Source organism: Myxine glutinosa, chromosome 5 (genome assembly GCF_964187855.1).
Source record: "Myxine glutinosa chromosome 5, kmMyxGlut1.1, whole genome shotgun sequence".
In the NCBI taxonomy this organism is placed as follows: Eukaryota; Metazoa; Chordata; class Myxini; order Myxiniformes; family Myxinidae; genus Myxine; species Myxine glutinosa.
The window spans coordinates 149,018,986-149,033,517 of NC_136265.1; the positions used below are offsets into that span (position 1 = coordinate 149,018,986).

Consider the following 14,532-nt stretch of genomic DNA (forward strand, 5'->3'; position numbering starts at 1 on the left):
TGTACTTTGACCTCCACGAGTGGTGCATGAAGTCCGACCCTACGCTCGCAACCATCACAATAGACATACGAGTATATTAGGACATGAGCTGATTGCTCGAAATGTGGCCAGAAATGGACTTCCATTGGAACCTTCTGAGACATAAGTGGAATTGGGTGATTCCTAATGTTTCAGACCCACTGAATTCAATGGTGCAGTTCCACACGGTATGTTTAATTTCAAAAGAGGTCAAAAAGGGTGAAGGAAGCATGTGGTGTGAGAGTAAATGGAGTAAATGAGAGTAAATGTGCAGGGGCTTCACTGCGCCCTTGGCTCGTGGGCCCCCGTTTGACTTGCTCTTGTACCTCGTACCCCAGCACATCCGGGTCCAGCACAGCCCGCACTCCGGTAGACAATCTGGTGAAGGATGCGTTGTTGAATTGAGGTTAGGTGAGGCGGATTATTGGTGGATTGAGGAGATTAAAAGCGGCAAATGGGGAAACATCACACCAAGGATGCGCAAACTAACCTTACAACGAATTCCCCCCCAAATCCCTAGGGCCTAGACAATGGGCAACAGTCTTCATACCACATAAATTAAAGAAATAACATTCTGGGGAATCCTACGTAGACACAAATGCTCTTTCCCAGGGTACATTTTCAAAACCGTAAAAATATACACCATGCCTATATATACAGAGCAACGGTTCTGCCAAAGCAGTTTCTTAGCTGGGGTTACAATCCCGGACGTACCACCACTCCGGCACAGGAAGTCAGGGCAGGAATTTGTAATTTGCCCAGGGTTTAATGTCCATCCGAGGGATGGCACACACATAGGTCAATCACTTTGTTTGTGAAATACCAGGGTGACAGTTTATAATTGGGTCGGGATTCAAACCAAGCTAGAACTCAGAGGTAAGTGTGTGTACCTCTAGGTCTAGGCCATCCTGTCAGCCCTATAGTTATCACAAATACATTTCAAAGTTTTTTCTTTAAAATCATATATTGTATCTCGTTCTCACTTTCTTTGAAACACTTTCCTTTTGCATCCGTAATATGGAGATGGCACTACCATATTTTCTGATTTGAATGGATTCGTTTTCTACTACTTGCCGATTGATTTTGTTTGCCTTTGTTAGGGAGGATTAAATGGAAGCTTGGGAGTTTTTGTAGAATAGACAGCTTAGAGATGAGTGTGGGTACATCTAGACCATTCTGCCAGCCCTGGAGGGTACCTAACACCTGGCACACGATTATGCCTACACAGTCTCGAATGAAGACCTCTGTGGTTGAAAACGTCAGACAGGTGTAACCTACAAGTTGGTGGTTCCTTAATTTGTGAATAGGTATCTTCCCAATTACAATCATTTTTATGCAAACTTAATATTGTTCATAAACCTCTGTTGCAGATGTAGCAAAAACCTACTACCTACTCTCCCACCCCCCCCCCCCCCCCCCCCCCCCACTCTACCCCAACCTCAATCTTACAATATGCAAGGCAATATGTGGATTATGGTAACTTTGCAATTTTCACTCCGAATTCAAATTCTGGACCAAAATGATATAGCAAAGTCGAAATAGTTGGTGAAAGGGTAGAAGATAATGATGTTGCTAAATATCATGTCCTTGTCCTTTCCTTTATGTCCTTTATGTCCTTGGTTGTCCTTTCCTGTATTTTCTCCCAAGCTTTGGAGCCTTTGAAATTCAAAATTGAAACGTTTTTGTGTTTGATGATCTTGAAAGTGCATTTAAGGGCAGCCCATTGAAGTTGAGGTCACACAACAAGGGATTTGAGGGGTGGTGTGACATTGGGACTAGGGAGGTTAGAACATCAGATTGGCGAGGAGGAAGAAGTGCGATAATAATCAAAGTTAAATCACACTAACTTTAATTATAACGCTCTCTGTCATGAGAGGCCATTTTTATCACCTCAGTTATTTTGAATTATATACACAGTTGGAGTAAGGGTTGGAATGTTTCATTGAAAATATTTTTTTTGATATAACATTAGGTCATGGAAGAGTGAAGTGATGAAGGGTAAAAAGGTAAATTGACAGTGGGGCAGTGGGACCACATAGGTACATAACAAGCAAAGGAATGAACGAACAGGAAAATAGGAATGAGAGGAGGGGAGGAAACACAGTAATCTGCAAATAAGAGAATTGCATTAGGGACGGTTAATGGAAATAGAAAATATTGTGGATATGGTTGGGGTGAGATGATGACACGCTTGACTTGATGAGATGACCTGCACACACCATTGATTAAGTCGCCCGAGGCATTATGTTTGTGGGTTGTCCGTCCGGCAGTCCGCTGCACATCTGTGCGTCCATCCGTTATAGGCTTTCGGTATAAGACAGAACTATAAATCGGTCTAGACAGAGTACAGTTGAATTCATGGAACAGAAAACAGAATTCCACAGAATCCGACACAGACAGTTCAGAAGAGGACAAAGACACCACAGTACGAGCCAGGGTGGAGGGGCCAACCTGTGGGGTTTGACCTGCGAGAGGAGAGGAACGGGAGAGGGGCGGGAGAGGAGCGCTGGAGAGGGGCCAAACGTTCAGTTCAAACCAGGAAAGCCTCGTTCAGTCTAACAGAGCACAAGTTCTACTCCCCATTACCTTTCCCCCAGTGCAGGGAAGCAATGGACTCATCAGTCCTCGCATGGTGAGCCAAGCGGATGTATTAGCCTTGCCCTGCCTTTCCTTCGGGTGTGAGTCTGATTTGGCGCCAATGTTATGTTTGACGAGGTAAGATTGCGTAAGGGGTATTATTAGAAGGGTAAGATTTGCACTGTCTTTTTTGTTTTGTACATTGCCGCACCATCCAAATTTCCCCCATTGTTGTCTTGTGCCGCACCACACGAGTAAGTGTCTTTTCCATGCTGTACCTTGTGAATAAACCCTAATTGTATAAATGTAACACAACTTTCCTTACCCCTTGTAAATAATAAACTCCACTTACACATGTTATGTCTTTTCCTCCATTGGTTTAGCATAAACCACACTAGAGTTAGCCAGGACGTTCTTCCCCAATCAAACGACTCCACACATTAGCCGCTACATACTGGACATTCGCTCGGTTGCACCTGATTAAATAAGATAAGATCAGTGCGAAGTCAGGGCATGATCCCTGATTAGCTTGGCCACGTCACCCCCAGGTAAACGGTGTCAGACGGAGGACCCCGGGAGATTTGGTCGCGTTCGTGGTTGATTACCTGCTGGACCATGGAATTATCCATGACTGGTGGCCTCAGAACCGGTAGTCTGGAGGAGTCCCCACGTGGTAAACCCAAAACGCCGCGTCTGTGACGGTATAATGATGTAATAATGTGGGCGGAGGCATATTGGTTGACGTTGCGACTTCGAAGAGTGCCATTCTACTTAAATAAAGTAAATAAACCTGTCCAAGGTTGTTTTGAGTACAGTAGATGCCACAGAATCCTTTTAGCCTTGACACAAAATCATGCCCCATGGCATACACACACAACTACGCATTCACTTGATTATGCACACCCCTACATACATACACATATACACACACTTACACATATACATACATTACACACATATATATACACACACACACACACACACACACACACACACACACACACACACACACCATAAACTAGCCTATTTAATTCCATTGCAGGGCAAAGACCTACTTAAGGGTTGTTTGGTCAATTGACATACACACCCTACTTGCCAAGTGCGGGTTTCCTCGGCCCTAGAGTGAGCAACTGTGGGATTCACTTCTGCATCAATAAGTGGAGAAAGAAATGTATTTAAGCAATCAGCCAAACAGCCAGGTATCCTTACAAGTCATGTGACACCCCCCCTTTAACAGGTGTGAGAATCTCCCACTCATTTATATGATTTGCGTAACATTGAATACCATCAACAGAAAGAGTATAAATAGTTGGGGAACATCTCAATCACCTAATTTCAGAGGTTGAAGCCCCATGAGAGGAAGGAGTTAATATAGAATTCCAACGAGCAACGATAATTGGATATCACAGGGTAGGCACCTTCATCAGGATGATTTCAACACTTCTCATAATCCCGAAATCAACTGTTGGGAATGTCTTCATGAAGCGGAAGCCTACAGGAAACACCAATCATGACTATTGATCAGACAGGCTATCGACAATCACCTTAAGGTAGAGGAAAACAAAGCAACTCATTGTTAGGATGAACAGATGTGCATATTTGATCGGAAAAGTAAATTCACAAATGTGACGGAAGAGTTTGAGGAGTCATTGGAATGGCAGGTGAGCACAAGTCCAGTTTGTAGACTGTAGAGCCTCTAATTTTATGGAGTAACAAGAAAGAGCAGCTGCACACAAGCTTTTGATCATTGTGTTCAGTGCATGGAGTCACGTGGTACGGTGCAACGAATCGGTCTTTTTGGGGACGATGAAATGGGGAATCAGGTTTTTTTGGAGCAACAAGTCCGGTACACATAATGACAGGCTCTAAGCAATGTATTGGAGGATCAACCACAGGCAGGGTCTACATTCTACAATAACGACCTCAAAAAGCTGAAATAACTAGGACGGTGCAATCTCCGAGGAGTAATGGAGCATCACAACTACAGCCAATGAAAGACTGTGGACAATGAAAGTCCAGTAACAAGTCCAGGCCATGATTGATGCCCTTGTAGGTCCTACAGGATATTTATTAAATTTCTGCATGTAAAGGTACAATTTATTGTCGAATGCATTCATCAAGTCCATGTCCATGGACTTGCCTGTACCTCTCCCACCCTCCACCCCCTTTCCACGCCTCCCCCCCCCCAAGCCCTCTCCCTCCCACAGATCTCCCGATGTCCCTGCTCTCAAATGTTGTACTTGTGTGCTTCCCCCTCTCTCCCCATCTTGTCTCCCGCTCCCTTTATTTCGTCGTATGTGTCCATTTGTTTTCTTGTCATTAATGTTAGCTCTTACACGAGCCTCGATCTTGTATACCAAAAAAAAAGTCAAAAATAGAATATTTAAAAGTATTCCTTGAAAGTTTTATGGACTTTTATTGAATTATTTTTTTGTCTTTTGACAGTTGATGTCGATGAAATACGCCGCCTGGGAAAGCGTTTCAAAAAGCTGGACCTGGACCATTCTGGATCGCTCAGCGTGGAGGAGTTCATGTCCCTTCCCCAGCTGCAGCAAAACCCGCTGGTGCAGCGAGTAATAGACATCTTCGATACGGATGGGAATGGAGAGGTGGACTTTCGAGGTGATCGCCCAGTTACCCGCTCTGCGCTGGTCGTGGTGATGTTCGCATGAAATGAACGGTTGAATGCATTGAACGGCGTGTATCTGTGTCTGCACCGAGCGCAGCATTGTACAAATCTTCTCCGCTTTGCAGAGTTCATAGAAGGTGTGTCGCAGTTCAGTGTGAAAGGGGACAAGGAGCAAAAACTGCAATGTGAGTATAATGAACAAAACAAATGGCAAATGCAATACCTTTCACTAACCTACCCACCATTTATTTCCCTTATCTCTTGCTCTGGCTAAGGGTAAGGCCCAAAACACCAGCTTCTCTTTTATTCATGGCGGATCAATTACCTGCATTTAAGGTGTTTTATTTCCTGGTTGTTTTGACTTCTTTTACTGCCTGTGCAGATCGCTAACTTTGTGCCGAAATGAGCAATTTATTATGACTTGCAAAATCGAAGATTTTTTCAAGTACGTATATTGGTCGGTTCCGTTTGTGGGTCTGTCTGTTTGTCTGTCTGTTTGTCTGTTTGTCACCGGGCTACAGGTCACAATTCTAAACCGATCGTCACGAAACTTCACCAAGTTCTATAAGTCGTCCCAATTGAGAAGCCTATTGATTTTGAGGTCAAAGCTCAAAGGTCATCTGGAAGTCAAATTTCTAAAATCGCCATTTTAAATCCGATTGACTTGAAAATTGTATAGCATTTGTATATCAAGTCACTAAATTGGGAAACATACTATTTTTGAGGTCAAAAGGTCAAAGGTCAACTTAAGGTCAAATTTTAAAGCTCATCAATTTTAATCTAAAAAGCCGTCAATTCTCAACCGATTGACTTGAAAATTGAACAGCATTTACATATCGAGTCACTAAATTGGGAAACATACTATTTTTGTGGTCAAAAGGTCAAAGGTCAACTCAAGGTCAAACTTCCAAAATCATCACTTTTTATCTGAAAAAAAACCCGTCAATTTTCATCCGATTCACTTGAAAACTGAACAGCATTTGCACATTGAGTCACTAAATATGGAAACCAACTATTTTTGAGGTCAAAAGGTCAAAGGTCAACTCAAGGTCAACCTTCCAAAATCATCATTTTTCATCTGAAAAATCGTCACTTTTCTTCCTATTGACCCGAGCTGTGATCAAGATTGTGAATTTTAATCTTGATGAAATGGACAATTTGCTGTATCAATGGAATTTTTTTTTCTTGGGGAGGGGGGGGGGCGTATTTTGCAAGTATCGTGCTCCGCATGACGTCTTCTTGTTTTTTATCATTATTTAAATTAAGAAATTTCACCTCTTACACGAGCCTCGATGTTGTATACAAAAAAAAAAAAAAAAAATTACATTCTTTCTATAATGAACAAAACCATACATGGAACCATATCCATGGAGGTGTCTGGCGTAATACTCATGTAGTGCTGTAGGATTGTGTCCCGATCCCTGTGGCTGTCGGCTCCGGCTCTGTGCTTTGGTCATCACAAAGACGATAGCCATTATTTCGGTTTGGTGGGCATCGAAACCCGGTGCCCTGGTGCCACTCTCCTCGCTGGATTTTACCAAGATAGGAATTTGAAGTTTAACCAGGCCACAAACACACAATGGCCTAATCTTTTCGACTTGTGCAGTGGGATCTCTATAATTACTGGGAAATGGTAACGGTAAAGCGCGGCGTTACGCGCGCTGCTTGCGAGCAAGTAGGAAGCGGACAAGCGGTAACTTATAAGCGTCTTTATTTCAGGAGCTCACTGTAACACTGGCCCGCTCCGGGCTGGGCGCCCGGTGTATATCATGAGGCCACGCCTACCCCTCGGGCGTGGCCACCGCCCACTTGGTGCGCGGAATGATGTCACCACGCCAGTGGGCTTTTGTGTCCGCCACACGCGCCCCCCCAGAATTCCCGCGCACCTGGAGGGCCAGTTTGCGGGGCAGACGAATGACCCGGCCGAAGCGCCCCCTGGCGATCGGCGGCGTCCGGGGTGCAGGGATGCCAGGTGGGATGCCCCTGGCTGCCCCTGGGATGGGTGCAGGACCGGGGGGCGGCGTGGCGGCGGGGCTGGGCGGTGCCGGGGGTCCGCCCGCAGGAGGGCGGCCCCGACGTGGGGGTCGGGCCACTGGCGGTGGATGGTCCACATCGAGGTGGGCCGGCTTGAGGCGGTCTACCGAAACGCGGTCAGGAGTACCGCCGATGTCCAGGGTGAAGTGCTTCGCCCCGGTCTCCAGCACGCAGAAAGGCCCGTCGTACGGGGGCCGCAGTGGTGTCCGATGGGCATCGTGGCGGACGAAGACGTACTCCGCCGTGCAAAGCTCCGGGGCGACGTGCGTCGGTGGGTGCCCGTGGCATGCCGTTGGCACCGGGGCGAACCTCTGGGCGGTCTCTTGCAGAGCAGAGCGCTGCTGTGCCGCGGACCATGGTGCCGTGGAGTCGGGGAGGAACTCGCCCGGCACCCGCAGCGGTTGCCCGAAGACCAACTCCGCCGCGGATGCGTGCAGGTCCTCCTTGGGCGCCGTCCGGAGGCCCAGCAGGACCCAGGGGAGCCTGTCGACCCAGCCGCCGTCGCGGAGGGTGGCCCGGAGCGCGGCCTTCAATGAGCGGTGAAATCGCTCACACAGGCCATTAGCCTGGGGGTGGTAGGCCGTGGTTCGGTGCAGCCGGACCCCGAGCCCCTGCGCAACCGCCCCCCAGAGCTCCGAGGTGAACTGGGGGCCGCGGTCGGATGAGATGTCTGAGGAGGCGCCGAACCGGGCGACCCAGGTGGCGACGAAAGCCTGCGCGACATCGGCCGCCGTTGTCGACGCCAAGGGCACGGCCTCCGGCCACCGGGTGGTGCGGTCCACCATGGTGAGGACGTAGGTGAAACCCCGCGAGGGGGGCAGAGGTCCCACCAGGTCCACGTGGACGTGGTCAAACCGGCGTTCCGGCACCGTGAACGGGGCCAACGGGGCCTGGGTGTGCCGGTGCACCTTGGCGCGCTGGCACGCGAGGCACGTCCTGGCCCAGCCACGGACGGCCTTCCGGAGGCCATGCCAGACGAACTTGTCGGCGATCAGCCTTTGGGAGGCCCTCGCGCCCGGGTGGGACAGGCCGTGGATGGCGTCAAACACCTGGCGCTGCCAGCCCGCGGGCACGATGGGGCGAGGACGCCCGAGGGAGACGTCGCACAAGAGGGCCGCGCCCGCGCCGTCGAACGGCACCTCGGTGACGCGGAGGCCCGTAACGGCGGTCCGCAAGGCCTGGACGTCGGGGTCAGCGGCCTGGTCCGCTGCCATCCGGGCATAGTCGATGCCGAGGTGGACTGCGTGGGCGACGGCCCGGGAAAGGCAATCCGCCACCAGGTTGTCCTTCCCCGCGACGTGCTGGATGTCCGTCGTGTACTCGGACACGGCCGAGAGGTGACGCTGCTGCCGGGCCGACCACGGCTCGGTGACCTTGCCCATCGCGAAGATCAGCGGCTTGTGGTCGACGAAGGCAGTGAACGCACGGCCCTCGAGCAGATGGCGGAAGTGCCTGACCGCCAAGTGAAGTCCGAGCAACTCGCGGTCGAAGGTACTGTAACGGCGTTCGGGCGGGCGAAGCTGCCGGCTAAAGAACGCCAGCGGTTGCCAAGCTCCACGCACCCATTGCTCGTGCACCGCGCCCACCGCGTAGTCCGAGGCATCGGTGGTGAGGGCGATCGGTGCATCGGGCGCCGGGTGCGCGAGCATGGTGGCGTTAGCCAAGGCGAGCTTCTCGCCCGTGAACGCCGTGTCCATCTGCTCGGTCCAGGTAACGTCGCCTTTGCCCGGCTTACCTCGGAGAGCTTCGTGCAGGGGGCGCAGGAGCTGGGCGATACGGGGCAGGAACCGATGGTAAAAGTTCACCATGCCCAGGAACTCCTGCAGCCCTCTGATCGTGCGGGGGCGCGGAAACCCCTTCACCGCCTCCACCTTGGCCAGCAGGGGGACGGCTCCGTGCCTGGTGACACGGTGCCCCAGAAAATCGATTATGGCGGCGCCGAACCGGCACTTTGCGGGGTTCACAATCAGGCAATGCTGGCCCAGGCGTTCGAAGAGCGTGCGGAGGTGGCGTAGGTGCTCTTCGCGGGACGCGCTGGCGACGAGGATATCGTCCAGGTAGACGTAGACAAAATCCAAGTCGCGCAGGACGCTGTCCATCAGTCGCTGGAACGCCTGAGCTGCATTCTTCAGACCGAAGAGCATGCGCAGGAACTCGAAGAGTCCGAATGGCATGATGACCGCCGTCTTCGGGACGTCCTCCGGCCTGATGGGGACCTGATGGTAGCCGCGTATGAGGTCCACCTTCGAGAAGAAGGACCTGCCCGCCAAACGGGCGGAAAAGTCCTGAATGTGGGGGACGGGGTAGCGGTCGGGAGTCGTGGCGTCATTGAGACGGCGATAGTCCCCACACGGTCGCCATCCCCCGCCGGGCTTCGGCACGATGTGCAGCGGCGACGCCCAAGCGCTCTCTGAGCGCCGAACGATGCCGAGTCGCTCCAGGGTAGCGAATGCCGCTTTTGCCACCGCCAGCTTCGTCGGCTCGAGGCTGCGTGCCCGGGCGTAGACCGGTGGCCCGACGGTGGGGATGTGATGGGCCACCCCGTGCTTGACGGCCCCCGCCGAGAAGGTGGGCCGCATGAGGGCCGGGAAGCCGGCGAGGAGGCGGGTGAATGCGTCCGCTGCCGGAAGCGTACAGCCCAACGTGGCCGGAACCGAACCGTTCGGCAAGCCGCTTGGCAAGCTGGTTGAGCTGGGCAACGCACAAGCGAGCGAGCTGAACGTCTCGGCCTGGACAAGACGTCTGCGCTTGACGTCGACCAGGAGCCCATTAGCGCACAGGAAGTCCGCGCCAAGCAGTGCCATGGGCACGTCGGCGGTGACGAACGTCCATCGGAAAACCTGCCCTCCAAACCGCAGAGAGAGGCAGCGTTTTCCGTACGTACGGATGGGCGTCCCGTTCGCGGCAAGCAGCGCGGGGCCCCCACCCGCAGCGTGCTTGTCTGACGTGCCGGCGGGAATGACACTCACCTGCGCTCCCGTGTCGCACAGGTAACGGCGCCCGGAGAAGGTGTCCGTTATGAACAGCAGGCTGCTCGAACGGCCGGCGCTCATCGCCACTATTGAGCGCCGGCCCGGGCGTTTCCCGACCTGTTGAAGGAGCATGGCGGATGACACTGCCGAGCTTCGTGGCCGAACTTGGCGTGGAACCAGCACCAGGTGGTGGAGCTGGAGGAGCGTGGCTGGCTCCGCCAGGCCGGTGGAGTTGGCGGGTTTCCCCGCGGTGGCGGTTTTCGCCGCGGCGGTGGGCGGGGCGTGGCGGCGTTCACGAGGTGCGTATCAGCATGCTGCGTATGCTGTAGAAGCTGATGCTGTGGAACAGCAGCATCAGCAGCATCAGCAGCATCAGCCTCGAGGGCCGTGATGGCCACGCCGACTCTCGCCCGCGTGTCCGAAGCGGCGAAGTACCTGTCCGCCTCGGCTGCCAATGCTCGGGGTTCCGTTAGCCCGGTCCCGGCCAACGCGAGGCGAACCTGCGCTGGAAGTTGGCGACGGAAAAGCGCCCGGAATAGAGAACCGGGGGCTTCGTCGCCCAACAGTGACAGCATATGGTCCATTCGGACCGACGGGCGCGTGTCACCGAGCTCGGGGAGATCCAGGAGGCGGTCGGCCCGTGCGTCGTCCGTGAGGCCGAACGTGGCTAGGAGTAGCCGCTTGAGTGCCTCGTACTTGTGGCCGTCCGGTGGGTGGCGAAGGACGGACACAACTCGAGCGGCCGTGCCGGGCCCAAGGGAGGCGACGACGTGGCAATAGCGCGTGTCATCGCCGGTGAGGCGCCGAAGCTGAAATTGGGCTTCGGCCTGGACGAACCAGACTTCGGCCTGAGCCTCCCAAAATTCGGGAAGTTTGACGAAGTTGGCCATGGCAATGGCGTCGCGTGTGGAAGGATCGCTCCGGCAGATCCAACGTCGAGGGGGTCACCAGTAAAGCGCGGCGTTACGCGCGCTGCTTGCGAGCAAGGAGGAAGCGGACAAGCGGTAACTTATAAGCGTCTTTATTTCAGGAGCTCACTGTAACACTGGCCCGCTCCGGGCTGGGCGCCCGGTGTATATCATGAGGCCACGCCTACCCCTCGGGCGTGGCCACCGCCCACTTGGTGCGCGGAATGATGTCACCACGCCAGTGGGCTTTTGTGTCCGCCACAACGGACTATAATTGGATTGGCATCCACTACCAAAGTGTGGTGTACTCTACGATGCAAGGCCCTGCCTGCAAAGCATCAATATAACAGTTTACAGTCAGATCCTGTTGTTGAATACCCTCCGAAGAAGAAGCAGGCCCCTTTCCCCTTTGGAGGGCAACTTTTTCTTCTTCTTCTTCTTTTGTATGCAGCACATGGCTGCAAGTAGTATAATTGGCTGAGGGTGCGACTGTGCCGCTGATGCAATGCCCCCTGTAGGTTGGGGCAGGAATTTGTTCATGGTGTGGGCGATAGCTCGCCTACTCTTCGCAAAGGACGCCGTGGATTCTTTAACGTCAAACAACTAATGTCGGCAGATGAGATGCCCAGTTTAACGTCCACCTGAGGGCCGCACACCCCTTCCTACCTGTGAAACACCGAGATGACAACTTATAGCTGAGCCGAGATTCGAACACAGGCCAGACAGCCTAGAGATGAGTGTGGGTACATCGAGACCATTCTGCCAGCCCTGGAGGGTACCTAACGCCTGGCACATGATGATGCCTACACAGTCTCGAATGAAGACCTTTGTGGTTGAAAACGTCAGACAGGTGTAACCTACAAGTTGGTGGTTCCTTAATTTGTGGATAAGTATCTTCCCAATTACAATCATTTTTATGCAAACTTAATATTGTTCATAAACCTCTGTTGCAGGTGTAGCAAAAACCTACTACCTACTCCTCCCCGCCCCCCTGTCCCCACTCTACCCCAACCTCAATCTTACAATATGCAAGGCAATATGTGGATTATGGTAAACAATGGATTGCTTTAACTTTGCAATTTTCACTCCGAATTCAAATTCTGGACCAAAATGATAAAGGAAAGAAACCAATAAACTAATTTACAAGAAATGGAGACACAACATTTAACCAAAAATCACCTGAAAATACCAACCTGCCCAACAGTTTTCGTCCGTTTGTATTCAGACGTCTTCTCCTGTATGCTCAAAATGATGAGAACAGTTTAAAACTAGAACGGCACTCAGTAGAGAGCATACCTCCACCTGGTTGGCCATATCACTCAATGGTGAAGAATTACTTAAAAAATTCTACTAGCCGGATTCGGATCTGGATATTCAACATAAATTGAATCGATTTTTCCTTTTTCACACACACAACCTGCCCAACAAGTTTCGTCCAAATCCGTCCATAACTTTTTGAGATATCCTGCTATGTATCGTTTTTGGCCCTATCAATGGTGAAGAATCACTTAAATTCTACCAGCCGGACTCGAATCCGGATCTTCACCAAAATCTAATCATTTCGTCCTTGTCACATACGCTACATCTCTACCAAATTTAGTCCGAATCCGTCCACAACTGTTTGAGATATCTTGTTCACAAACAAACGGACAAACAAACTGACAAACAGACAGGGGTGAAAACATAACCTCTATCCACCTTTGGTAGTGGAGGTAAAAATTCAAAATGAAAATTGACGATTTTATGCAGCCTTGACCTTTGAGCTTTAGATCTAAAAAAAATAAATCTTCTAGCTTTTGATTAGTCAACCAATTCAGTGACCCAATATGCAAATTCTTTCAATTTCAGATCAATTGGGTGAAAATTGGTGATTTTACGCAACTGTGACCTTTGACCTTTTGTTCTAGAATAAAACAATTAGCTTCTAGCTTTTGATAGGAGAACCAATTCAGTGACCCAATATGCAAATTCTTAAAATTTCAGGTGAATTGGATGAAAATTTATGATTTTATGTGATGTTGACCTTTGACCTTTTGACAAAATGATTAATTTGTCTTCTCCATATTCTCATAATAACGTTTTATTGAAAATTTGATGACAAAACTGAAATGGTAAATTTAAATTTCAGGTCAATGGGATGCAAATTGATGATTTAAGGTAATGCTGACCTTTGACATTTTGACAATTATTTTTAAAAATTCTCCGTATTGTAATGATAAAGTTTTGTTGAAAATTTAGTGGCAAAATTCAAATGGTAAATTTGGATGAAAATTTATTATTTTAGGTGATGCTGACCGTTAACCTTTTGACCTATTGACAAAATTATTAATTTGCCTTCTCCATTCTCTCAAAATAAAACTTTGTTGAAAATTTGATGACAAAACTCAAATGGTAAATTTAAATTTCAGGTCAATGGGATGTAAATTGATGATTTTAGGTGATGTTGACCTTTGACCTTTTTACCGCGTTATTAATTTGTTTTTTCCGTATTATCATAATAAAGCTTTGTTGAAAATTTGATGACAAAACTCAAATGGTAAATTTAAATTTCAGGTCAATTGGATGTAAATTGATGATTTTAGGTGATGCTGACCTTTGACATTTTGACAAAATAATTTTTAAAAATTCTCCGTATTGTAATGATAAAGTTTTGAAAATTTAGTGGCAAAATTAAAATGGTAAATTTTAATTTCAGGTCAATTGGATGAAAAATTATTATTTTAGGTGATGCTGACCTTTAACCTTTTGACCTATTGACAAAATTATTAATTTGCCTTCTCCATTCTCTCAAAATAAAACTTTGTTGAAAATTTGATGACAAAACTCAAATGGTAAATTTAAATTTCAGGTCAATGGGATGTAAATTGATGATTTTAGGCGATGTTGACCTTTGACCTTTTGACCACGTTATTAATTTGTTTTCTCCGTATTATCATAATAAAGCTTTGTTGAAAATTTGATGACAAAACTCAAATGGTAAATTTAAATTTCAGGTCAATTAGATGTAAATTGATGATTTTAGGTGATGCTGACCTTTGACATTTTGACAAAATAATTTTTAAAAATTCTCCGTATTGTAATGATAAAGTTTTGTTGAAAATTTAGTGGCAAAATTCAAATGGTAAATTTAAATTTCAGGTCAATTGGATGAAAATTTATGAATTTAGGTGATGTTGACCTTTGACCTTTTGACAAAATGATTAATTTGTCTTCTCCATATTCTCATAACGTTTTATTGAAAATTTGATGACAAAACTGAAATGGTAAATTTAAATTTCAGGTCAATGGGATGCAAATTGATGATTTTAGGTAATGCTGACCTTTGACATTTTGACAATTATTTTTTAAAATTCTCCGTATTGTAATGATAAAGTTTTGTTGAAAATTTAGTGGC

The 14,532-nt window shown here is 48.9% G+C and overlaps 1 protein-coding gene across 1 annotated transcript in view; it reads left to right on the forward strand.

The window, feature by feature from the left end:
* The window catches only part of LOC137426937 (calcineurin subunit B type 1), a 39,192-nt gene that overhangs the window by 17,835 nt on the left and 6,825 nt on the right, over positions 1 to 14,532 (forward strand). Inside the window, exons 3-4 of the mRNA XM_068115977.2 lie at positions 5,041 to 5,217; positions 5,350 to 5,409. Of these exons, the coding sequence (XP_067972078.2) occupies positions 5,041 to 5,217; positions 5,350 to 5,409 (237 nt within the window). The remainder of the gene's footprint in view (positions 1 to 5,040; positions 5,218 to 5,349; positions 5,410 to 14,532) is intronic.